The 25,808-nt window shown below is 51.3% G+C and overlaps 1 protein-coding gene across 3 annotated transcripts in view; it reads right to left on the reverse strand.

Moving 5' to 3' along the window:
* Window positions 1–4,451: 4,451 nt before the first annotated feature.
* ABL1 (ABL proto-oncogene 1, non-receptor tyrosine kinase) overlaps window positions 4,452–25,808 on the reverse strand; it is a 138,558-nt gene continuing 117,201 nt past the window's right edge. For all 3 annotated transcript variants that reach the window (XM_042248056.2, XM_027966272.3, XM_027966273.3), the window contains 7 exons: window positions 20,473–20,557; window positions 19,544–19,721; window positions 17,608–17,792; window positions 14,207–14,359; window positions 12,590–12,679; window positions 12,077–12,241; window positions 4,452–8,134 (listed from right to left, as the gene is read on the reverse strand). In XM_042248056.2, the coding sequence (XP_042103990.1) occupies window positions 6,414–8,134; window positions 12,077–12,241; window positions 12,590–12,679; window positions 14,207–14,359; window positions 17,608–17,792; window positions 19,544–19,721; window positions 20,473–20,557 (2,577 nt within the window). In that variant the 3' untranslated portion in view covers window positions 4,452–6,413. The remainder of the gene's footprint in view (window positions 8,135–12,076; window positions 12,242–12,589; window positions 12,680–14,206; window positions 14,360–17,607; window positions 17,793–19,543; window positions 19,722–20,472; window positions 20,558–25,808) is intronic.

The following is a 25,808-nucleotide window of genomic DNA, read 5'->3' on the forward strand; positions in this document are numbered from 1 at the left end:
CTCTTGCCCTGGTTTTCTCCAAGCGAGGAGAATTCTGAAAGCAACTGCTCTGCCCCGAGGGAAGCCCGTGCTGGGCAGCCCTGGGGCGAGGCGGAGCATCTCCTTCAAATGTGGCTTTGGTGAGTCCTGCGTTCTGACCCTAGTCAGCTTCAGCAGTCTGATGCTCCTCACTCCCTGGCTGGCTTCAACTGCCAGGACCAGAACCTGTATCGATGTTGCCATGGCAACACCTCTCTTCCTCCCTTGGGAGCCATGGCTTGCCCCTGTTCACAATTGAATAATTCTCCATTGAGCTGTCACAATTAATTGGTAGATTCTTATTAGCCTTTTTAGAACCACACTGGGCCTGGGCCCAGCTTGGCACCTCAGAGCATTTCACAGTGCTTTTCCCATTCTATTAGAGACTTAGGTTCCCCGGTAGCAGCTCTCAATCCTCGGCAGCCTGGAAAGTCACTTCATTAAGGGGTGACAGATCTGAGCCACAAAAAGAGGCGGGCTGACTGGGGAGCACAAATGGGATGTGGGCAGGGGCGGGGACGCAGGAGTTGGAGCTTCGCCTTATGTTGAAGCAAGCTGCTTAGAGCACATGTCCTGGGCTCAGGGCCGTGGTGATGGGGCCGGCAGTGACGCTGAGTCTGGGAGGCACGGCGTACCTTTTGGCCTCTGCCACTGGTGAGGGAGGGAGGAGCCGGGAGGTCTGCTGCTAATGTGACAGGTTGATTGGGCGGGGGGGTGGTGGTCTTTGTGGGTGAAAGAAGCAAACACTCAGCCCTGAAGCCACGGAGGGAAAGCTCATGAAACCAGTCAAGGAAAGCCCCGCTGCGGAGGCCGTACAACACGAGGTGGCCAGAGGAGGCAGGCGGGGTCCTAGCCTGGGCTGTCACCCAGGCATGTGCTCGCACGTGCTCACTTCCACTCAGATACAGGGGGAGGCGAGGCAGCATCCTGGAGTAAGTACTCCAGCCCGTAGCTCATTTACACACACAAAGAAGCCAGAGAATGTGCTCGTGGCACACCGGGGGAAACACAACAGACCAAGGGCAGAGGGACGCCCTGCAGCAAGGTCCCCTGTCCCGTGCGCTCGGCGACTTCTACTCTCGGGACTAAAGGACCACCCCCGCAGTCACTCACGGTGAGAACGGAGAACCTGGAGGTCACCGAGGGGGAAAACGCTCCCAAACGTGCTTACGCACGCTGTGGGTATGCACCGGCTGGCTTTTAATTTACTAGGATTAGGTTAACCTCGGTGGAGAAATCCGAGATAAAGCGGGGAGGGGGAGAGGGGCGGGCCTTCAAAAGTGGATAACCTGTCATTAGGCTTTCATCATTCAACAGAAATCAACAAAGCTGTCCTCTCCAGTTGCTTGTACATTCAAGCTCAATAAACCTGAAAATGAGAACAATCAAACTGCTACGGGCGTTGATCTGTTAAATCCACTCCACTGCATTTGGCTAACCTTCCTCTTTAACCTCCCCACACCTCTCGACCCCCCGGCTCTGTAAAGGCTTGGGGGTCTCTCCTGCCATCCCCACACAGCCCCCTCTCCTTGATGGAGATTACTCCCCAGATTAGTGAGGGTGAGGCTCTTCGGAAAACATCTGCTTTGGAAGCAGGGCGATTATGCTCCCCCGGTGGCCTGGCCAGCTCCACCTGGCGTGGCCGTGCTGTCCTCTGGCCCAGGCACCTGGGAGCTGACGCATTCGCTCATGTTAAGCATTCAAGACACACACACAAAACACTCCATCTTGGTGTGCAGATCTCCAGGTATTTAGCTCTTAAAATGGATGGGGAATATTTGCCAGTATTTTCTTGCATGTTTGAAATATTAATAAAAATGTCCAGGAAAAAAAGATGTTGGGGGCGGGAGCAATAGCAGACCATCACCAGCAGCTGCAGCAAGTGAGGCGTCAACTCGTCCCAACAGCGCCTGGCGCCAAAGATGCTGCAAGACACACACCAGGGGGGACCCAGACTCAGGCAGGGCGCTCTCACCATCCAGGCAGGGAGCCGGGGCCCTGGGCTGAGATGGGGGGCAACCATGGAAGAGGGCTGGCACCAAAGACAGGGGACACCACGGTTGGGCAGTCTTGTCCCACCTAACATCTTCTATATGAAGACAGCACGTCGACATGGGTCCCCCACCCCGAGTGCTCAGCTGAGGAGTGCTGTCTATAAAACACCTCTGATGCCGACAGACAGGGTTGGGCGAGCTGTAGTTCTCACCTCCCCTCTTTCACGATGGAGGAGGGGAGGTGAGCTTGGCCCTGGAGCCCCGGTCTCCGCGGATCGTGCTGTGGCCATCTGGACTGTCGCCAGATGAGTCAGGCGCAGTAGGCGTTAAGCAGGCACGTGCTGTGTGACCCCGGGCTAGCTGCCGCACATCTCTGAACCTGGCTTTCCCACCCATGAAATGAAGATGGTCACAGAACCTCCCTTATTAATTCTGAAAGTGTGGGGGTTTCCCATGTGGTGCGGAGTGCACTTGGAGTGCATTTGTAGAGTAGCTAAAAGCACTCCCCTGGAAGCTGAAATTCTAAGAAAATCTTCAGTGCAACCGAACATACATGTGGAATGTGCCCCAATTCTAAGCGTGGCTGGATGAGTTTCCAGCCAGTGACACACCCATTAGCCGGCACCACCCAGGCTACGTACCCAGTGTCGCCCACCCTCTGACCTCTTCCACCAGACCACGTGCCCGTCTAAACATCACTGTGCTGGGTCTGGCAGCTGCCTGGCACCATGTACCATGGAGTGGGGTGTCTGTCCCCTCCCACTCCCAGTGCCCCCCAACATTCCATGGCGTGAACACACCACCCCTACCTATTCTGTTCCCCTCTTGATGATTGCTTTCAGTTTGGGGATCTGAAAGGTTTTTAAAAATTTTTGAGGCTGGAGGCTTATACATTTTGAGGTAACCATGTCAATAGCAGCTGCCCGCCTTCTGGGGCCTGGCCCTCTGATGCCCCCTCCTTGGTTCTGGACCTCAAAGGCACGACTCAGACCTTTGGCCACCATCGTGTGTATACACAGAGATGTCTTCCTGGGGCTATATTCCAGTCCTCACTAGGTTCTCAAGGGGTTCTGTGACCTAAGAGGTTCAGGACCACTGACCTAGAATGGTGAGACCCAGGGAAGCTTCTTCAGCTTGCCTGACACTCGTGGAAGACGTTACTTTGGATTAGAGCCTTCTGAGACCCTGCCTCATGCTGATACGGCTGCCAGGGTGACTGGCGCGTACACGAGGCCTCGTCCTGGTCTCACCGCGTGGGAGCTGTGACTGGACGAGCTCTCTGCTGGGCAGTGGGAAGACGGGACAGCTCACCCTGTTTGTGAGGCTGCCGTGAGGAGTCCAGGACCCATGCATGGCTGACCCAGGGGAAGCAGCCGTCAGCGGGGACTGTCACTGCAACACCACGTCCTCTTTCAGACTTCAGAGATGCCACTCAAACGAAGAGCCTGCTCCCCGTGGAAAAGTCCCCAACTCGGGAGCTCTGGTGTCCAGCGACAGCTCTGCCACTGACCCACCCGGTGGCCTGGGCCCGTTTCTGCCTCCGTGAGACGAGGAGACCTGTGCCCCGGTGCCGCCTGGGGCCACGCCACTTGAGCACACACCGTGGGTCCCGCTTACCTCGTCTCCGGGCTGGTGTTTCCACTGCCCCCGCTGCGGAGCGGCACAGCTCGCTGCCCAGGTCTCTGGGAAAGAGGCTCTGGTGGACAGGAAGTGCGTCCTCTGACAGGCCTGCTAGCTTAATAAGTATCATTAGCAAGGGGCAGCTACTCAATTCCCCGACGTCCACTTTCCCAGCCACCAGCTGGCATCAAATGGAGAACGGATATTGAGGACACGCCAACACCCCCTCGGGAGGTCCCCGCGGGAGAAGTCATGCTGTGGCCCTGGCTGGTGGCTCCATCCCCTCGCAGGCTGGCACACCCTCCTCATCTTCGTCCACCGAGAAATAAGATGCCTGGTGCACTGAACACGATTGAGTGGACAGCGCTTTGGGGACTGATGACAGTGGCTGAAAGTGAATTCAAATGCAAGGAGAAAAAGAAAAAGCCCGTGGGCAGGGCTGAACACTTTCAGGCCAGAGAGGCATTCCGGACGTGACCTTCCCCTCCCCATCTCAGGGACGGGCGGCACCGCTGTCGCTGGTCTTCCTTTCCCACGCCAGACGGCCGCGGCCCGCATGGGAGCACAGCCTGTTCTCAGTGCTGCCGCCAAGCCAGGCCGCTGGCAAGCAGGGCTCGAGGGCACAGAGGGGCCCAACGTGAGGGCTGGCTGGTGACACGGCCGGTGCGGGGTTCTGCCGCACTCCTGTTCTCTCCTGTCGTGTGAGATCCGACACAGCCCAGCCGCTTCTGGAAAGCCTGGCTCCCTCCCGGCCCATGCACACGCCAGGGCTCTGAGGATGACAGGGAAGAATTATGGACCACAGCAATTACCCCAAGGTCTGGTGTTGTAAACATTTATTTAAAAAATACTACGGAGGAGAGACGTGGATTCAAAAAAACAGAGTCATATACAGAAACAAAATGTACTGGACCAAAAAAAAAAAAAGACACCATAGGCATTGCAGAAGGGAGGACAGTGGGAAACTATTTACAGGTCATTTATAAAAGGGCAAGTCTATAAAAGAGTGTAATACCAAAGTATAAATGCAAAATATAGTGGCACATCGTGTGAACGGGAAGAGACAAGTACCTCAGAAACGGGCAGTGGAGGGGACCTGGTGGGCTTCGTTCCGCTTCGTCTGCAAGGCCACTGGCGGTGTTCGGGCACACACCCCCCTCGGTCTGCGCAGCACAGCAGCCCGGGGGGGCAAAGAGGTGAGGAGCTGTGAAAACAGCATAAAACGACCCAGAGGAAACCATCTCTATCAGAGAAATAAAAGACAAACTCAGGTGATTAGTGTACAAACAGGGCCCAAGCGAGGTCATGGGCACGGGGCGGCCTGGCGAGCGGGTGGGACGCGGTCTCCTCCTGGTTTCTCCTCCGATTCTCCTGAGCAAGGCCCAGGCAGGTACCGGCCCACTCCTCAGTAGCTGCTCCAGGTCAAGGTCAAGGGCATGTGGGCTCCTGCCCCCGAGCCTAGTCTTGGGCAGCCTGGGGAGATGACGCTGAAGACTGCTCTCTGAGACACTTCCTGGGGTTTCCTTTGTCTGATTCTCTTCATCCCTGATGACTCCCACCGGAACATTAGGTTAAGTGTTGCTCGTGGTAATTACATAAGCTACATGCCCATTGGGGCATGGCCCACGCTGGGCGGGGCTTTGGTGCCCCAGTCCTTTTCCTCCTACGTGCGCGCTGGGCACCCGATGGCGGCTCCTTCTCGCTGGGGAGGCAGTTGTGCTAAGGGCAGTTTGGAAATGCTTCAAGAACTCTGGAAAGCTGAAGACTGACTTGTCACCAGGCAAAGAGCCCTGCAAGAATCTACTCTGCCTTAAAGGAGCATGATGGAATGAAAGAGAGCAACTGGAAGTGAAGACTGAGCACCTTATCAGGGGCCCCTGGGAATTTGGAAGGAAGGTAACTGTGCTCACTGCCGACCTGCCAGGCCCCGCTCTGGGCCATCCTGGGCCTGGCTGCGCCCCCACGCTCGCCATCCCCTCCTGCCGCTGGAGCCCCTGTGTGCTCCCCCGCGACCCTGCTACCCTCCAGACTCAAGCTTTCTATCCAGGATTAGCAGTGCATGTCACAGGAGAGCAGGTGATGGGGCCCTGAGGACCTGGAGAGGACGGCGAGGAAACTCTCCCCATCGCAGACTCCTTGGCTTCCCCCTAGACCGGGACCCAGAGGCTGGCTGGTGGCGGCACCCTGGCCTATCTCAGCCCCCAGTCAAGAGCCGTCCTTCACATGGGGGGATGGTGCGGGGGGGTGGGGAGTGGGGTGATCCCCGGGCCGCACTTCCCAGGATGTGGCTCTGGACACATGTCCTCAGCAGGCGGCCCGAGTGAGGGGAGGGTACACTCGCTGCCTGGGGTGAGTGGAGGGGACAGTCCCCAGGCCCTGCTGACTCAGCTCCCATTCAGGGTGCTCCTTCCTCGAGACAAAGAGGGCAAACGCAGAACCAGTGGAGGTTCTCCAGGGTGGAAGATGGAAAGGAAGTGCTCATCGACCTTCCCGCCTGGCCCTGAGGGCTCAGTTTTGAAGCCCCACACGCAGGGAGGAGGCTGGCGTGCCCACGGCAGTCCAGAGAGCGGGAACGCCACAGACAGAACTTGGATGAGGCTCCGGGGGCCCGGCGGAGGGGGGCGGCGAGCGCAGGACTAAGTCGTGGCGCCGCGCTCCATGGCGGCCTCTGCTCTGCCCGGTGCAGAGCTCTGGGCCAAGGTTCCCACACGCGGGTCCTGGCGGCCGCCTGCCCGCTGCCCCGGGCACACACAGGGAGCCCTCGTGCGCCGCCGGCTCCTGCTACCTCTGCACAATGTCGCTGATCTCCTTCACGGAGCTGAGAAGTTTGCTGAAGTCCTGAGTGGCCGCCGGGCCACCGCCTGCTGTTGCTGGGCAGATCTGCAGCTCCCGGAGGTTGTTCTCCAGTTTGTTGATGGCCTCACGGAAGGCGAATTTGTTCCTCATTTGCTGGATGGAGTCCACATAGCTCACGCAGAACGTGTAGAGGTTTTTGCCGGCTTCGAGCACGGCACTGTGGCTGGCCATCTGCTCCGAGTTCTTGGAGATGGCCAGGCACAGGGCCTCGGTGCCATCCAGCACCATGCCCTTGGTGATGGCGCCACTGGCAATCCGCTCAGGAGGCTGCCGGGTTTTCCGAAGAGACACACGGGTTGATATGAGTGGGATGAAGGCGGTGGAGGACGGCTGGTCCCCTGCCAGGGCAGAGGGTGCTGACGGCAAGGTGGTGGGGGTGGGGGCGGGGCTGGTTGGGGTCCCTGCCGGCTTGGTGGATGCCGGCGGCTTTGGCACGGATGGGAGTGCAGGCTTCTTGGCGCCCTCTCCCAGCTGGCCAGGCTTGGTGGTGTCGCTGTTCACGGCGTCCACAGCCAGAGCCACGGGTTTCGCCTTCCCCCCAGCGCCTGCCTCCCCGGCTGCTTCCTGGCTTGGGCTCTGCGAGGGCTTCCCGGCTTTGCCAGCGGAGGTGGGTGGCGGGGGCGGTGGGGCGGGTTTGAGCTTGGACAGCTTCCCCTTGTCTCTCCCCGGGGACTCGGAGGCGGGCTTGTGCCTCCTACCCCGGGGCTCCTCTGCAGCAGTGGCGGCGGCCTTGCTGGGCCCTCCGGAAGCTCCTGGCCCGGCCCGGCTGGTGGGGGGTGCCGGCTCGGCGGGTGTCCCCGCGGCACTGGGCCTGCCGGCATCCTCCTTGTGGGGAGGGCTGGAGGGAGGCGCAGCCGCACCCTGCCTCCGGAGCGGTTTTGGCGTCAGGCTGGGCGGGCTGGAGCCCGGGCTGGCCTCAGCCGCGTCCTTGAAGACCTCGTCGGCGGCCTCCTCGGTTTTCTTTACCAGCCGGGGTGGCGGGGTGACCGTGCCTCTGGTCATCTGGTCAGACCTGTTCTCGCTTGCCCGTTTCCGAGGCAGGGCCGGCTTCTCGCTTTTGTGGCCTCCGAAGGTGGACGAGTCGAACTGCCTGCTGGTGGACTGCAGGTCCCGAGGTAGGGTGACTGACCGCCACTCTGTGTCCTTGGCGCCATGGGGCACGCAGGAGGCTGAGCAGGACCTCAGGAAGCGCTTGCTGGCACCACCACCGCTCTCCTCTTCACCGGCAGCCAGCCGGCTGCTGGTCAGTGTGCTGGACTTTTTCCACAGGTGGGGCGACCGGAAGCCCGCGCCCCCAGACTCCCGGAAGGCTCCATTGGGGACCCCGGCCCCGCTGCTGGGCTTCGGCATCTTGGCCGACTCCGCTGTGTCCAGGGGTGCCGGCGCCAGTGCCCCGTTACTGATTTCCCGGCCTTCCTCCTCACTGGCCGCTTTCCGCTCGGGCGGGCCATCCATCTCCCGGAAGGAGCTGCTGCGTTTGGGAGGGGTCGGGGCAGTTTTCTTCTTCTTCTTGATCAAGGCGCTGAACAGGTTGGTTTTCTTGTCTTTGGGAAGCAGGCGTTCATCCTCGTTGAGGCCGCCATCTGGAGGACCCCGCTCTTTTCGAGGGAGCAGTGGAGATACAGCGGGCTCATGGTCCACAGGATCTGAAACACACAGGGAAGAGCTGAACGAGTCCAGGCCAGAAGCGAAGAGCCTGGCCTCGCACGGGCCGGCGGCCTCTCCTCACAGAAAGGCCCTGCATCTGGGCTCTGCCAGGCCTGCGTGTGTGGTTGGGCTGCCCGACCCTGGCGAGTGACTTCTCTCTGCTCACCCTCGGCCTCCTCATCGATGAAACGGAGCACATTAGAGCTACCTGGAGTGCTGCAGTGAGAATAGAAGGGATGTGGGCATTTATCACAGCTCCTGGCACGGAATCCTCAGTAGCTGTTGGCACTGCATGTTGGTGTTGTCATTACTGGGCAGAGCTAAGCTCTCTCTCCTTGAAGACAGCAGAACAAAAAGCTGTGGCACCCGCGCCCACTGCCCCACCCCTGTTAAAGCAGAAAAGGCCCCTGCACACCACCATCTGGAGGGTACAAGGCAGACGAGGCCAAGCACAGGGTCAGGAGCTGGGCCTCTCCCACCAGGCGGCTGCTTGCGGCTCCCGCAAGGCTGGGCAGGAGGGAGAGGGGCCGCGTGCCACAGAGTGCAGTGACAACAGGCTATTATGCTCGGGGAACTAGAAGGGTGACCTTTTAAAACTTTTAAATGGGCATCCTTTAAATATGAATAACAGTGTCTAAGAAATCTTTCTGGCGTTGCCAAGCTCCCCGCGAGTGAGTGACAGAGCTCTCCCTCCGAGGGCGGGAGCAGCGCGGTGGCCATCAGCACCTGGGACACTGAGGGACGGGGCATCTGTCAGAACAGCAGGCTGCACACAGGACTCCCAGATCCGGGCAAGTCAAGGCCCTCCCCAAACCTCAGCCCCGTCGGAGGAAGGCGAAGAGAGTGAATTTCTAATGAATTATGCACAGCTCTGTTTCAGGGGCTGAACAGCTAATTGACACTCTTGGCACGCCATGAGATTACATATCAGAATACCCCTCAGATGAATACTGATGGGGGGTAAATGAACATGATGGCTTATCACTGGCCTTTTAATAAGCCGAAAGTTCTCAGAGTGGCCCCTCCTCCCCACCGCTGTCCCACTTCCTGACATCAGGACGACTAACAGAAGGATGGAGGGGCCAGGTTCTAGATAGTTTACATGCTGTCGAAGCAGGGCAAGCAAGACGGTCCAGGGAGTGTGCAAAGAAAGCAGGATAATTTATCTCTTATGTAAACCTTTTAAGTGTATATTTTTGCTCTATTTCACAGTAAATGTATTTGTGCAGCAGTACATATACAATACCTATGTACAGGAGCTACACATTCAACTTTTAAAATATGGGTACATGATGAAAGAATAGCAAGGAGAGATAAGAAATCTGAAAAATTCCAGATATTCAAGCTGGATTTAGAAAAGGCAGAGGAATCAGAGATCAAATTGCCAACATCTGCTGGATCACGGAAAAAGCGAGAGAGTTCCAGAAAAACACCTACTGCTGCTTCAGTGACTACGCTAAAGCCTTTGACTGTGAATCACAACAAACTGTGGAAAATTCTAAGTGATCAATGTGAAGAAATAAGAGGAAAACAATAGAATGAGAAAGATTAGAGATCTCTTCAAGAAAATTAGAGATACCAAGGGAACATTTCATGCAAAGATGGGCTCAGTAAAGGACAGAAATAGTATGGACCTAAAAGAAGTAGAAGATATTACAAAGAGGTGGCAGGATTACACAGAACTATACAAAAAAGATCTTAATAACCCAGATGACCACGGTGGTGTGATCACTCACCTGAGCCAGACATCCTGGAGGGAGAAGTTAAGCGGGCCTTAGGAGCATCACTGTGAGCAAAGCTAGTGGAGATGGTGGAATTCCAGTTGAGTTACTTCAAATCCTAAGAGATGGTGTAAACGCCATATGCCAGTAAATTGGGAAAACTCAGCAGTGGCCACAGGAATGGAAAAGGTCAGTTTTCATTCCAAACCAAAAGAAAGTCAATGTCAAAGAATGTTCAAACTACTACACAACTGCACTCATTTCACACGCTAGCAAAGTAACGCTCAAAATTCTCCAAGCTAGGCTTCAACGGTACATGAACCGAAAACTTCCAGATGTTCAAGCTGGATTTAGAAAAGGCAGAGGAATCAAACTATCAACATCTGCTGGATCATGGAAAAAGCAAGAAAATTCCAGAAAAACATCTACCACTGCTTCATTGACTATGCTAAAGCCTTTGACTGTGTGAATCACAACAAACTATGGAAGAGCTGGGATATACCAGAACACCTTACTTGCCTCCTGAGAAACCTGTATGCAGGTCAAGACGCAACAGTTAGAACCAGACATGCAACAACAAACTGGGTCCAAATTGGGAAGGGAGTATGTTAAGGCTGTATATTGCTACCCTGCTTATTTAACTTATATGCAGAATACATCATACAAAATGCTGGGCTGGATAAAGCAAAAGCTGCAATCAAGACTGCTGGGAGAAATATCAGTAACCTCAGATACAGCACCTTTATGGCAGAAAGCGAAGAGAAGCTAAAGAGCCTCTTGAGGAAAATGAAAGAGGAAAGTGAAAAAGCTGGCTTAAAACTCAATATTCAAAAAACGAAGATCATGGTATCGCGTCCCATAACTTCATGGCAAATAGATGGGGAAACAATGAGAGACTTCATTTTCTTAGGCTCCAAAATCACTGAAGATGGTGACTGCAGCCACGAAATTAAAAGATGCTTGCTCCTTGGAAGAAAAGCTATGACAAACCTAAACAGTGTATTAGATAGCAAAGATATCATTTTGCCAACAAAGGTCCATACAGTCAAAGCTATGGTTTTTCCAGTCATCATATATGGATGTGAGAGTTGGATCATAAAGAAGGCTGAATGTTGAAGAATTGATGCTTCTGAATTGTGGTGTTGGAGAAGACTCGTGAAGAGTCCCTTGGATAGCAAGGAGATCAAACCAGTCCATCCTAAAGGAAATCAAGCCTGAATATTCACTGGAAGGACTGATGCTGAAGCTGAAGCTCCAATACTTTGGCCACCTGATGCCAAGAACTGATTCATTAGAAAAGACTCTGATGCTGGGCAAGATTCAAGGCAGGAGGAGAAGGGGACGACAGAGGACATGGTTGGATGGCATCACTGATTCAACAGACATGAGTTTGACCAAGTTCTAGGAAATGGTGAAGTACAGGGAAGCCTGGTGTGCTGCAGTCCACAGGGCCGCAAAGAGTCGGACACGACTGAGTGACTGAACAAGAACATGATGAAAAAAATTGGAATCATGGGGTCTTGTAGATTCTGGCTTTGTCCTGTCCCTTCCCATTCACCCAGAGTATGTGGCCCATCAGAGCAATCCCCTAGAGGCAGCTAAAACCCAGACACCTGGCCCACTGCAGACATCTCCACCCAGTTGGTCTGCTCTGGAATCCATACTTCTGTATTTTCTTTTTGGTTGGGGCGACTGCAAAACCAGAGCAGCCTTGCTCAGAGCAGAGCCTGGCACACAGGAAGCACTGGGTCCATGTTTGCTCATGTTAACCCCTCCTGCAGTGCTCCCACCGCCCTCGCTAGTCAAGGGGACAGCACCAGCCTCTTCTCAGGGACAATGAGGACCCCAGCTCTGCCCCGGGGGTCTCATGGCTCCATCAGCACCAGGGAGCTTTTCGTATCAGTGCTTTCACAACGAGCTGCTCTTTGTTTGGTTCAGTGTTTATTATTGCTCTATCTGTCCACAGTGCAGAACAACCACAAACAGTGTGAATGATACATGAAAAGGTGGGCTTGTTCCTGTAGGTTTCATGAACATCTCTGCCTACTGTGGAAGCAATGGCTCCTACCTGATGGGGGCCGTGGGTGGGGTGGGTAGAGAGTGCAGAGAAAAGGAGAACTTTCCTCTCTGCAGCTGGCCCACTCATGAGGGATGTGCCTGCCTTTCAGTTTAGGGTTGACTCCCTGGGGCCCCCGAGGCAGGTGGGGGGTGGGCACATACCAGTCTCTCCTGGGCCCTTGGAGTGGGGTGTCTCGGGCATGTCGGGGGTGTCTTTGTGCTCAGCAGCTCTCCTGGAGGTTCTCGTCTTGGTGGGCAGTTCTGGGGCCTGCAGCAGGGTACCTGCAACCCCTCGCATGCCTTTCTTCCCCAACTCCTTTTCCACTTCTAAGAAACACCAAAAAAATTAAGAACAAAACCAGCAGTCATCAGCAGTGGTATCATTGTGGTATGTTGGCTTTCTCTTCTTAAGGCAACAGTAGTAAACTATATACGGTTACAGAAAAGGGACACACACTCTGAAGAAACAGTACTTGAGCAACTTTCAGAACCCTGGCTGCAAGAGACGGAAAGCCACCCTCAGCACCCCTGCTCCACTCTCTGGTCTCCGGCGAGATGCTGGCCCACACGCTCTAGCAGGAAGTGGACTGAAGGCCTGGGCTGGGCCCCACATGGCTGTCCCTCCCAGGTCGACCTCGCTCTCCACCACGGGCACCCCCAGGACGGGCACTTTACCATCTGATATGCTGGATTCCTGGAACATCGTTTCAAAGGCCTGGTGGATCTCAGCGAAGGAGGGCCGGTCGGAGGGATTCCACTGCCAACCTGCAGATGAGACCCAAGTCAGACTGCCCACGATGCCTCGCAAACATGGGGGGACGAGACATTCTCAGTGGAAAGTCTGGGAATTAACATTCCAATCCTGCTTAAGCATCTTTTGCTATGACAAGTTAAAGTGATGAATGTCACTGTGTCCTATTACAGACATTGAGAATTTGAGAAAATTTTACATACTGGCAGGAATACGGAGTCTAAAATCCCAGAGACAGGCTGACAGCAACAACTACATTTACAAATAGGATTTTACCGGCCTGCCTCCAGCAAACATAGAAAGTTACTAAAGCCAATAGCTTGCTTCCTACCTTACCCTTATTTCATGGTTATCAAAGCCCAAGTTCCTCATCAGAAAAGATGTACTAATTAAAACAAGGTTAAAATGAGGATTAAGGGATGACTAAATCCCATTAGGTGAAGACATAGAGTCCCTCTCAGAAACTTCTGTTGAGAGTATCAATTCATATAACCTTTTTGAGAAAAAGATGATAAAACCTATCAAAATTTAAAATGCACTTAGCTCCCTGAACCAACAGTTCAACTTCAAGAAGTACTAGCAAAGTGCACAGAGGTCTATGTTTGAGGGTGCTGGTTCCTGCCTTATTTATAATGACAAAAAAAAAAAAACAACGACAACAAATGTGTAAAGCAACCAAATGCTCATCAAAAGCAGACTGGATGAATGAATAAATCATGCAATAGATGCCAGACAGCTACATAAAGATATGAGACAGGGAAGTGGGGGAAAGAGGGTGCACTTGCTCTGAATCACAGACATGGAAACACAGGCCTGTTCCACTGCTAAGTACAAAAAAAAGTTGAGGTGATAAATTTTTATACATTTTATATATGCACACACACGTTACATACTTACACACACACAACCTATAACACACACATAACACACATACACGTAGCACTTACGCACACATATAACACACACACACACGTGTGTGTGTGTGTGTGTGTGTATGTATGTGTGTATGTAAATTGCTGAAATTTCAGGGCCCATAATATATATGGGCTTCCCTGGTGGCTTAGCTGTAGAGAATCCTCCTACCGATGCAGGAGATGCAAATTGGATCCCTAGGTTGGAAAGATCCTGGAGAAGGAAATGGCAACCCACTCTGGTATTCTTGCCCGGGCAATCCCACGGACAGAGGAGCCTGGCGGGCTACAGCTCACAGGGTTGTAAAACTTGGGGTTCTTATTAATAAATGCAAATTTCTTGTATAGTAGGCAAATATTCTGAGTGACTTTTATCCACCCAGGCTTGGTATCCATCGGTCTCTTTTGCATGAAAAACAAACAAAAAACCCTCATACGTAAAATACTATATATGAATAAAAGCGCATAGAAACATGGAAAAAAAAAAAAGTTCCAAACTGTACAGTAGTTGCTTCTGAAGAATGGGAAAGAAGAGAGGAAATGGAGCACTTTTAACCCCTCACTTGACACACACGCCCTGCACTGGGTTGCCTACAGAGCCCACATCAGAACCAGCAGGGGGAGGCTCACATGCTCGCATGAGTTCGTAGACCTTCTCTGGGCAGCCTTCCGGGCGCTCCATGCGGTAGTCTTTCTCCAGCAGCTCATACACCTGGGACAGGTCAATTCCTGGGTAAGGTGACATGCCATAGGTAGCAATTTCCCAAAGCAACACTCCAAATGCTAAAAGAAAAAAGAAAGAGCAAGACTGTTCAAGACGCGTTTAAGATTTGACTGCACCGCATTCAAAACTGGCTAACTATGCAGCAGATTTCAGAAGTTATACCCTCAGAAGCAGCCCAGACACTCTGACATTTTATGAGGTTCTTAATTACCAACAGCCCTGGACAGAACAGGACAGAATTAGGCTTTCCGGTCACTCACACCCACGGACTAGCACATGCTATAGTAGAGGAGGGGCCTGGGGTGACCAGCCCCTCCAGGGTCTTTAAGGGAGCATGGCCATCTTGTTGGGAGATGCGGTGGAAGGCGCCTAGGACTAGAACTGAAGAGGCCATTTCTAGTCGCCGCTCAGTGACCAACTAGCAGCGTGCCTCCAACAGGCACCTCTCCTGGGTACGTGAAGTTATCTCTAAGGTCCCTTCCAATTCAAAAAATTCCATTAAAATCTAACGAAATCACTGAAATTCCAGGTCCCACTAAGGAACCTGAATTCCTTGGAGAAGTGGGTGGTTCAGGTCTGGGGCAGAGAATGAACCTGGAGTATTTCATTCATTTCAGATAGCACAGATGCTATAGAAGACTATAGGGTTTTGTCAGAAAGAACCAGGAATAATTTGAAGTTCCGATGGGCCAAAGTTGAGACGATCTGAATATCAATTTTAAAAAACAGCTGCAGTGGATTAATCTATAATATACTCAAATATAATTAAATCCAAGAGCCTGTAATAATACTACAAAAGAAAAGCAAAACCTAATTGGTCAGAAAGCAACAGTTAGAACTGGACATGGAACAACAGACTGGTTCCAGATAGGAAAAGGAGTACGTCAAGGCTGTATATTGTCACCATGCTAATTTAACTTATATGCAGAGTACATCATGAGAAATGCTGGACTGGAAGAAACAAGTTGGAATCAAGACTGCTGGGAGAAATATCAATAACCTCAGATATGCAGATGACACCACCCTTATGGCAGAAAGTGAAGAGGAACTAAAAAGCCTCTTGATGAAAATGAAAGAGGAGAGTGGAAAAGTTGGCTTAAAGCTCAACATTCAGAAAATGAAGATCATGGAATCCGGTCCCATCACTTCATGGGAAATAGATGGGGAAACAGTGGAAACAGTGTCAGACTTTATTTTTTGGGGCTCCAAAAATCACTGCAGATGGTGACTGCAACCATGAAATTAAAAGACGCTTACTCCTTGGAAGGAAAGTTATGACCAACCTAGATAGCATATTCAAAAGCAGAGACATTACTTTGCTGACTAAGGTCCGTCTAGTCAAGGCTATGGTTTTTCCTGTCGTCATGTATGGATGTGAGAGTTGGACTGTGAAGAAGGCTGAGCACCAAAGAATTGACGCTTTTGAACTGTGGTGTTGGAGAAGACTCTTGAGAGTCCCTTGGACTGCAAGGAGATCCAACCAGTCCATTCTGAAGGAGATCAACCCTGGGATTTCTTTGGAAGGAATGATGCTAAGGCTGAAACTCCAGTACTTTGGCCACCTCATGTGAAGAGTTGACTCATTGGAAAAGACTCTGATGCTGGGAGGGATTGGGGGCAGGAGGAGAAGGGGACGACGGAGGATGAGATGGCTGGATGGCATCACGGATTCGATGGACGTGAGTCTGAGTGAACTCCGGGAGATGGTGATGAACAGGGAGGCCTGGAGAGCTGCGATTCATGGGGTCGCAAAGAGTCAGCGACTGAACTGAACTGAATTGGTCACCACTGGAGGGTATTAAGAAATCAATCTGTTATCTTGGAAACTGGTTAATAATGGCAAGGAAGTTTATATTTGTCTTTCCTGTATGAACTGTACCCCCTACTGTAATCAGATGGTAGGAGGGAGGAAGTTTCTTCTTATAGAAGTATGGAGCTCATAAATGAATAAGGAATGACAGAACCAAGGAACTGTCATTTGGCAACCATCAGTGGCTCTAGACAGAGGGAAAATCAAGAATTACGGGGCTACTGATCAAAGGTACCCTCCTTCCTATGAAGTACTCTTACCAAAACAAAACAAGTCAAACCCGAATGTGATCAAGGTGTCTAGGTACAACTACCCATTTTCTGGGAACAGTGAAGGCTGAGGAACATGACAGTGAGCAGAATCCGGAATGTGGGAGACTTTAAAGGACAAATGGCAGGACCTCTTCGACAAACAACCAGCGAGAGACACAGAGAGACAAAAAAGGAGTTTACAGATTAGGGGAGACCTAAAGAATATCATCAACTAATTGCACTGGGAAATTTGCATTTTCACCCCAATTCAAACAGATTAAAAAAAAAAAGCATGACTTTTATGATTAACTGGAAATTTAAACATTGATATTTGCTACTATTTAGAAACCGGTTCCTTGATGGCTCAGCAGGTAAAGAATCTGTCTGTAATTCAGGAGACATGGGTTCGATTCTTGAGTCGGGAAGATCCCCTGGAGAAGGAAATGGCAACCCACTCCAGTATTCTGGCTTGAAACAACATCCCATGGACAGAGGAACCTGGCGGGCTACAGTCCAAGGGGTTGCAAAGAGTCGGATACAACTGAGTGACTAAGCACACAAAATTCAGAAACTAAACTCAACTTGCGGTTCTACAAACACAAAAGCCGTCTTTAAGAGACATATGAAATATTCATGGACAAAACATTATGCTGTCTGGAATTTATTTTGAAATAACAAGAGTTGGGGCTGGGCGGGGGGTATAGGGTGAGAGGGTACCACGAGGTGAAGACAGCAAAGCTGGGGGTGGCAAGTGCCTGGAGTCACCAGGCAACTCTTGCCTCCTTGACTGCCTGCTGACAATCTGCATAACAAAAAGTAAAAATAAAATACTGTCACACAAGGCTTTGGAGAGGAACATTCTACTTGAATCTCAAACCAGACTCTGCAGCATTCTCTCCACAGAGGCGGACCCTGGGTGCCTGCAGGGCGGGCTGGCTGCCCTGCACATCCAGGCAATCTAACAGTGAAGAAGACATAAAGTTGTTAAGTTGGGGGAAAGAGTTCATCTGAATTATTTTGGAAGAGGAAAAAAACCCTCACTTTTACCTCATTTAGGAGAGAAAACATGGGAGAAGAGATTTTTAAAATTGAAAAATAAGTAAAAAAACAAAAAGAGAAGGAAGCAATGAGAAAGAAATGAAAGAGCAAGGGAAAAGGAACTGAAAAGGCAAGGAGAGAAAGCAAAATGGGGACACAGCCCCACCCTAGACGAAGGCGAGGACAAAACCAAAGCAGTGGCCCTTACCCCAGATGTCCGACTTGATGGAGAACTTGTTGTAGGCCAGGCTCTCGGGTGCCGTCCACTTGATGGGGAACTTGGCCCCGGCGTGGGCTGTGTAGGTATCCCCTGTCATCAGCCTGCTCAGGCCGAAATCAGCCACCTTCACCAAGTGGTTTTCCCCTACCAGGCAGTTTCGGGCAGCAAGATCTCTGGGAAAGGAAACAGTTTATCTGTGAGCTCCTGGCTGGCTGTCAGCTTTACAAATCTTCCACCACTGTTTACCAAGGGGCAACACCCACAATGGGAAAATGGGAGATCCTAAACAAATACATCTACTTGTAAATAGTAACCACAAAGCTCTACCTATAGAGGGTGGCAGGGGAACAGGCTCCCTGGCCCCAGGACCTGGAGTGAGCAAATCACCCTAGGACTCGGTTCTCTCCCCCATAAGATGAAGATGATGATAGCAGTGCTTGCTTCTTAGGGTGGCTGTACGTGGTAGTGAATTCACAGTAGAGCACTGACTGATGCCTGGGGACAGTGTCCTTAGGAGTCTGTTCAGCGACTACTACCCTGTGCCAGGCACCAGGAGCGGACATCCAGGCCAGGCCTTGATCTCGAGAAACTTACTCAGCGTGAGTCTCTGCTTGTCCTATTTAGACTCAACAGGATAAAATAAAGCCCACGACATTCTTTATCCAAATTGTATTTCCCACTTTCCTATTTCTTCCTGATGCGTATCCAAATGTATCCTATGGATTCTCTCCTGTATAATCGGCTTCCTTTCGCCTCCTGATTCTCCCATGGAGGCAGGAGCCTAATCTCTGGTTCACGGACGTTAACCATGAAATCTCAAGGCAACCTGGAGTGCGGGGTGAGAAGAGGCACCCGCTGAAGGCGATGGCTGTGTGAGATAGCCTGATCACCAGCAATGAGAGGGAAAGGAAATTCAGGAGGGTTGTGCCTAATAGGATTTCAGTAAAGCATTTTAAGTTTGCGTGAATGAAGAGAGAATGAACCGAGCCATGCAAGGCAAACCAGAAGTCAAGAAATTTCAATTTGCAGCCTCAGAGGGTTCACTTTCCTGAGTGACAGGAGCCTCTGAAGCAGACTCTCATGGAGCAGAGAAAAATCTGTCATACAAGGCACCGCCAGCAGTTCACACACGCTCCTCTTACTCCTCACTACGAAGTTCCGTGTACAGGTTTCATACTTGAGTTAATTGGGAAGGAAAGGTCACCACGGTGGCTGGAGAACATCTTGTATAGAGGACTCCGGCAAAGCCCATCAGGCCCTGTCCTGCACAGGCCGTCACTCTGCTAGGAAGCCATTTCCACCAGCAAAGAATGTGGAGACCAAGATAATTGTGGCATGCTTGAAGGTCAGAACACTCCAGGCTTTGAAGCAGCCAAGATGCTTAATTTAGAACTACGCATACACAATCCTGACAATGGTGGAAACATCCCTGAACCAGATGACAGCAAGTTAAGTGGAGAATGAAATGATAATTACCAGAAGGGAGGGGAAAACACACACACACACAACACGGGAACAAAACCCATGTAGGGCCGTTTCTGAGAGCTTGTGGGGAAAAAACACGCCAGCGGCTGCTGGGAAGGGGTCACAACACTACTGATGAGCCCCAGCCCTGGAGGAGTAACAGGTGCCCTATGTCACAGGGAGCCCTGTCAATGAAAAGGGGCGCCTTCTGATAAACTTCACTCAGTATTCCTCTTAGTCCAAAATGATTCTGCAGTGAAATACTTCTCAGCCTGGCAACGTCAGGAACCTGGTGTTTGCCTTTGCTCCAAGGTTCAAGCAGCTGCCAGCACTAAAAAAGTCAGAGGCTGAGCCAGAAGACCTTGTAGGTTGGGGTGTTTTTTTGTAAAAGGATGCCCGGGTCCCACTGTTGCCCCGTGACTCTGCTGGTGCGGGGAGGGCGGCCTCTTGGGGCTCCTACCTGTGGATGAAGTTTTTCTTCTCCAGGTACTCCATGGCAGACGAGATCTGAGTGGCCATGTACAGCAGCACCACGGCGTTCACCTCCTGCCGGTTACAGTCCCTCAGGTAGTCCAGCAGGTTCCCATAGGTCATGAACTCAGTGATTATGTAGAACGGGGGCTCCCGGGTGCAGACCCCTGCCAACGAGACAAGGCTTCAGCGTGCCGCTCCGCTCCCAATGGAACACACACCAGAAAAGATGAGCCCTGAAGAATGAGGCTTCTGAGACGGATTCTCACTCTGCCCTACATCCTGGTCCCATGTCCTGCGATGACTCCATGCACTCGCCGGTTGAGATGATGTTTCCGTGGGAGGGACGTGGTCCCCCCCTTTTTTCTTCCTCTCAAGCCCATGGGCTTCAACAGGAAAGAGGCTGCCACTGAGTTCAAGAGCAGAGGCCGGGCCACATCAAACACACTAAGTCATCACCCCAATGGATATATGGATATTTCTACGTACAGAATCGCTTCAGGAAGGAACTTCTGAAATTCTTACGTTTCAAGATGTTGATTTGAGACTTGTGCTTGACCACTTTCGGGTATCAACTAAAAGTTATTATATTCTCTTTCACTCATGTGGGCACATGGACACACACACACATACCCCATCTCTCACTTGTGTGGGTGCACGGACACACACCTGCCATCCATCACTAGTGTGGGCACATGGACACATACACACCCCATCTCTCACTTGTGTGGGTGCATGGACACACACACACACAAACACACCCATACAACACAGGCCTCTTTGTACCAAGGGCTGATGCAGGTGGGGAACAGACGTACAGACCAGAAACTTTAAGGCAGTGAGCCATTCACCTCTGCTCCAATAGCGCCTGTATCACTTGGAGAATTTAATTCAAAGTTCAGAGCTCCTCACACTCACCAAGTAACTGTACTAAATTGGGGTGCTTGATCTCTTTCATTACTGCAGCCTCTTTCAAGAACTCCTCCACCTCCATGGTATCCTCCTGTAGGAAAGAAAGAAGTGATGACATTATCTCAGCAAGGAAAGTGTTCTAGTGGGGAAGTACGACTTGAATGGTTAACACAAGCTGGAGCTCTGACGGGCAATGATCCTGGTCCACCAGTTTCAACCACGGCATCCTTCTGGACAGGTTCCAAGGTAGCCAGTCATCAGCCCAACAGCACAAAGAATTTTCCACTATGGCGTGGAGCTTTTGAATTCTCACCCTGAGCACGACAGCAAAGCCGGCTAGGTACGTTGGTGACTTGCTCTGGTGACTCCATGCAGACTACTTGTTTCCATCACCTAGTGAAGTTTACGGGGAGGGAGGGAGATGTGTGAAGGCAACCACCACAAGGGTGGTACCACTTCCCTAAGGAACGGCTGGTTTCCAAGGACTCCCAAAACGTTTAACATTAAAAAAAAAAAAAAATCACTTGAAGAATCCCAAAGGTACTTGATTCAAGAGAAGGGACCTTGATGACACAAAAAGATGTATAGCACTACCAAAGAACCAGGGCCTCAAGATGTGGCAGCAAGACAGGACGCTGAGTTTCTTAAGAACGTGGTCTCAAGCAGCCCTTAATGAAGCAATCGCCACTACCTGTCAGGTCAATTTACTCAGATCCTAAAACAAGCCTCACTAGCAGCTCCCCTAGCAACGGGTTCATAAATGTGATCACCAGCCCACACCACGTTTTAGCGAGTTCACAGTATTTAAATGCCAAGGGGAGACAAAGGTATTAGCATACGCCCAGAGCAAACGTGACAATATTTCTACATTTCCTCACCTATCAGGGTGGAGTGCTGCGATGCTGGGTCCTGGGGTTGGCCCTGTTATCAAGATCATGGGGGTGGGCTTATGTCGGGGAGACCTCTTTTCTGACCACCAAAGGAAGAAGCGAATGGATGAGATGTGACGTAGTCTGTTGCTATAAAGGCCAACGAGGGAAGTGAGACCCTACCCTCCCAGGTTTCAACATGGAGTCTGAGTCTGTCTGAAGAGCAAGACTGCAGGGGAGACAGGGAGAGCACGTCTTGAAAACCAGGTTCCCCAAGAAGAAAGCTTTATCAACTACTTTAAAAGTGGAGCTTTCTTTACACTGTACCTGCGGCCCCTCTGGGAAACAAAGAGCTAAAGTGTCCTACTCACTGTAGCTGCCGGTTCCCACCCTGGCACCTGGGGATGACCTCCAGAGGACAGGTCGCCCTCTACTGAGCGCTGTCCTGCTCTGGTCAATCGTGTTTACCAGCGAAGAAGGACCAGTGAGGATGTGTCAGCGCCCTGAATCACTCAGCTCAGGGCTTGGTGGGACTGAAACGCAGACATAATTTACTGCCCTATAGAAATGGTGAGGGCTTCCCTGGTAGCTCGGTGGTAAAGAATCCACCCAGCAGCAGCTCAATATCAGAAAAACAAACAACCCAATAAAAAAACTGGCAGAAGACCTAAACAAACATTTCTCTAAAGAAGACATACAGATGATTAATAAATACGAAAAGATGCTCAACATTGCTTATTATTAGAGACATGCAAACCAAAATACAATGAGGTATCACCTCACTGTATGAGATGATGGCCATCATGAAAAAATCTACAAACGACAAATGCTGGGGAGGGTGTGGGGAAAAGGGAACCTCCTTGCACTGTTGGTGGGAATGTAAGTTAATAACAGCCACAATGGAGAACAGTATGGAGATTCCTTAAAACCACCGTATGACCCAGCAATCCCACTACTGGGCACATACCCTGTGAAAACTATTTCAAAAGACACATGTGCCCCAGTGTTCACTGCAGCACTATTTACAACAGCCAGGACATGGAAGCAACCTAGATGTCCTTCAACAGATGAACGGATAAAGAAGTTGTGGCGCATATATACAAGGGAATAATACACACCCATAAAAAGGAACAAATTTGAGTCAGTTCTAGTGAGGTGGATGAAACTAGAGCCTGTTACATAGAGTGAAGTAAATCAGAAATAGAAAAACCAGTATCATATTAACTCTTACATATGGAATCTAAAAACATGGTACTGATGAACCTATTTGTAGGGCAGTGTTAGAGACCCATAGACAACAGATTTGTGGACACAGTGGGGAAAGGAGAGGATGGGACAAATTGAGATAGAAACATATACATTACCATATGTAAAACAGTCAGTGGGAATTTGCTGCAGGAAGCAGGGAGCTCAACTGGTGCTCTGTGATAACCTAGAGGGTGGGATGTGGTGGGAGGTGGGAGGCAGGTTCAAAAGGGAGGAAACATATGTATACTTATGGCAGATTCATGTCGCTGTATGGCAGAAACCAATACAACACTGTTAAGCAATTATCCCCCAATTAAAATTAGATAAATTTAAAAAAGAAAAGAATCTACCAAACAATGCGAGAGGCCTGAGTCCCATCCCTGGTCTGGGAAGATTCCACGTGCCTTGCAGAGCAACTAAGCCCATGAGCCACAATTAATTCCTAATTTTTAAAGAAATCTCCATACTGTTCTCCATAGTATCAATTTACATTCCCACCAACAGAGTAAGAAGGTTCTCTTTGCGCCACACTCTCTCCAGTGTTTATTGTTTGCAGATTCTGTTAAGCATCTACTGAGCCCACGTGCTGCGACTACGGAAACCTGAGTGCTCTAGAGTCTGTGCTCTGCAAAAAGAGAAGCCACTGCACTGAGAAGCCCACGGACCGCAATTCGAGAGTGGCGGCCCCACTCACCGCAGCTAGGGAAAAGCCATACAGCGACCAAGACCCAGGAAAGCCAAAAAGAAAGAAAGAAAGTTGTTTTTTTTAAAAAAAGGTGAGCCATTCTAAGGTCAGTTAAACATCCTGGGTGGTGTCTGTGTCAAGCTGCATGGGTGGGAAAAGAACACACCCCTGCCACCACCTTCCTGGCTGTTTAATTCTTCAAGTCCTCTCTGTCCTGAGCACGCTGAGCAGACCACACTGTCTCTGGCGTGGTGGGCTCTGATCTACCAGGGTGAAAGTGAAAGCTGCTCAGTCATGTCCCACTCTTTGAGACCCCATGGACTACACGGTCCATGGAATTCTGCAGGTCAGGATACTGGAGTGGGTGGCCTTTCCTTTCTCCAGGGGATCTTCCCAACCCAGGGATCAAACCCAGGTCTCCCGCATTGCAGGACCCCACTGTCTCTGGGGTGGCGGGCTCTGATCTACCAGGGCGACACACTACTACGGATGGCTGGGGGGCAAGTGCCTGCCGGAACCACGGGACTCAATGCCACTCACGGGAAGGACCAGGGCCTGTACGACTCCTGCTCAGCCAACAGTAGGTTCAACAAGCAGCCCTTGAATGAAGGCTTGTCGGCGTAAAGGCCCCCTAATGAACCACGCAGAGTGAGATCATTTCTGAAGTAATACTGCTCTTGTAGCTACTGACTCTTCTACAAGAACCATGTTCCAGGTCTTGAGGGGCGTGGACGAGCAAAGGAACTCTTCGGCTTTCAAAGGCATCCTTCTCTCTCTCCGCTCATTCACTCACTCACACACACACATGCAGACACACACACGGCATGTGGACAGTATAAATAACTCCTTGTTTTTTGTCTTTCAGGACAATCTTGTGTGAACTTGTCTCCCCCTGCTGGAAGCAGGCCTGGTTCAATTTTTAACTTAAACTACTAACAGCATCCTACATTGGTAGCTGTGTTAAACTGGAAATATCCCTGATGCTATCCTGTTATAGTCCTTTCATTTAAAAAATCTCCATCACCTTTTTGAAGAGGTTTCGTCCATTTACATAGTAAAATAAAAGGAATTCTGAATGATTAGGGCGAAGTCCACACTGTGAGTAAAGGCTGTGAATTTCAGTCCTGTCTGTCAAGGAGGGAGATGGGTCCCCTGGCCTCTCTTCACGAGGCCTGACTGGATGTGGATGAAAGCTGTGGCTGGCCCAGTGGTTAAGAGGATGCTCGTGAGGTATCCCCACCGAGCTCTGCTGCTGTGTCACCACGGTCAGTCACCTACGTGACAGGTGACAGTATCGCTGGACTTGTCGTCTTGCCTACCGAACGGAAAGAAGGCATTACTTGGCTCGTACACAGCGCCAAGGGCAGCACTCAGAACACGGTCATCACCACTCTGGGGGATTCACTGTCACTATTATTAAGACAGCTGATATCTATTCCTGAGAAGCAGGCTAAACATATTGCTTGTATGGAAGACAGGCTGGTTCTTTACTTAACATTGGTTTTGGGGTCTTTTTCACATTCTCTCAGACTCAACAAGTCACAGGTAGCTTCATCCTTTTTGCTCACTGGCCTCATCCCCAAAAGCAGGAACTCTACGGCACAGGAGAGAACACCATTTTTAAGTCCAGCCCAGCTCTCATTCCTCTCCAGACCTCTCTCTTGGCTGGGCTGGGCTCGTGTCTAAGGTAGATCAGCTTCCACGTTTCGTGTTTACCCAGCGTCAGAGGAGTGCAGTTACAAGCACACTGAAGTGCCACCCCGCACCATCAGCTCGACCAGGATCAACACGCGGGAGAGACAGGGGAGGTTCTGAGCTAGAGTGAGGAAGGCGGCTGGTTCACAAATCGGGGGGGGGGGCTTAAAGCACAAGTGAAAAGTCCATAAGGGACGATCTTGGAGAGGAACCCCAGACTCTGGTCCTCAGTAGTGTAGCCGTGTTGAGCTCCATGGCCAGAGGGAACCCACGTGACAGGGCAGCAGCCCCTCTCCCCAGCACATGGCTCCTCACGAAGCCAGAGCGACCGCGGAGACTGGCCAGGGTTCCCGGTGTCCTGGGGCCTTCCCTTGTCTGCTTGTGACTGGAGCTCCCCAGTAAGACCAGCTTCCTGGGGGAGGGCCGGGGGAGTGACAAATGCAGAACCCAAACCGAACACACACTGTGCCAGCGCAGGTGCGGAGAACGGGCACCTCCTCCGCACGGGTGCTGGAGTGCGCGCCGGTACGAGCACGTGGACCCAGCAGTTTCCTCTCAGAGGAACTGACCTTCCAGCTCAGTCTCCCACACGTGCAAACACGGAGAGTCCCTGTACCCTGCGTGTAACAGCAAAGGAGAGGAGAGAAGACGCATGTCTACGGAAGGCTGGTAAGATACTAAAATATCGACCAAAACCAAGGCCACCTTCCGAGTACTGTCAAGGAGGAACTGCCAAGATACAGCAACAGAAGGTTCAGAGCTGTATCTGTAGCAGGCTACCACATGGTTAAAAAGAGAACACACGTGTGGACTATTTCCAGAAGGACATGACACTCAAGGGTGGA

This window comes from Ovis aries, chromosome 3 (assembly GCF_016772045.2).
Source record: "Ovis aries strain OAR_USU_Benz2616 breed Rambouillet chromosome 3, ARS-UI_Ramb_v3.0, whole genome shotgun sequence".
Classification (NCBI taxonomy): domain Eukaryota; kingdom Metazoa; phylum Chordata; class Mammalia; order Artiodactyla; family Bovidae; genus Ovis; species Ovis aries.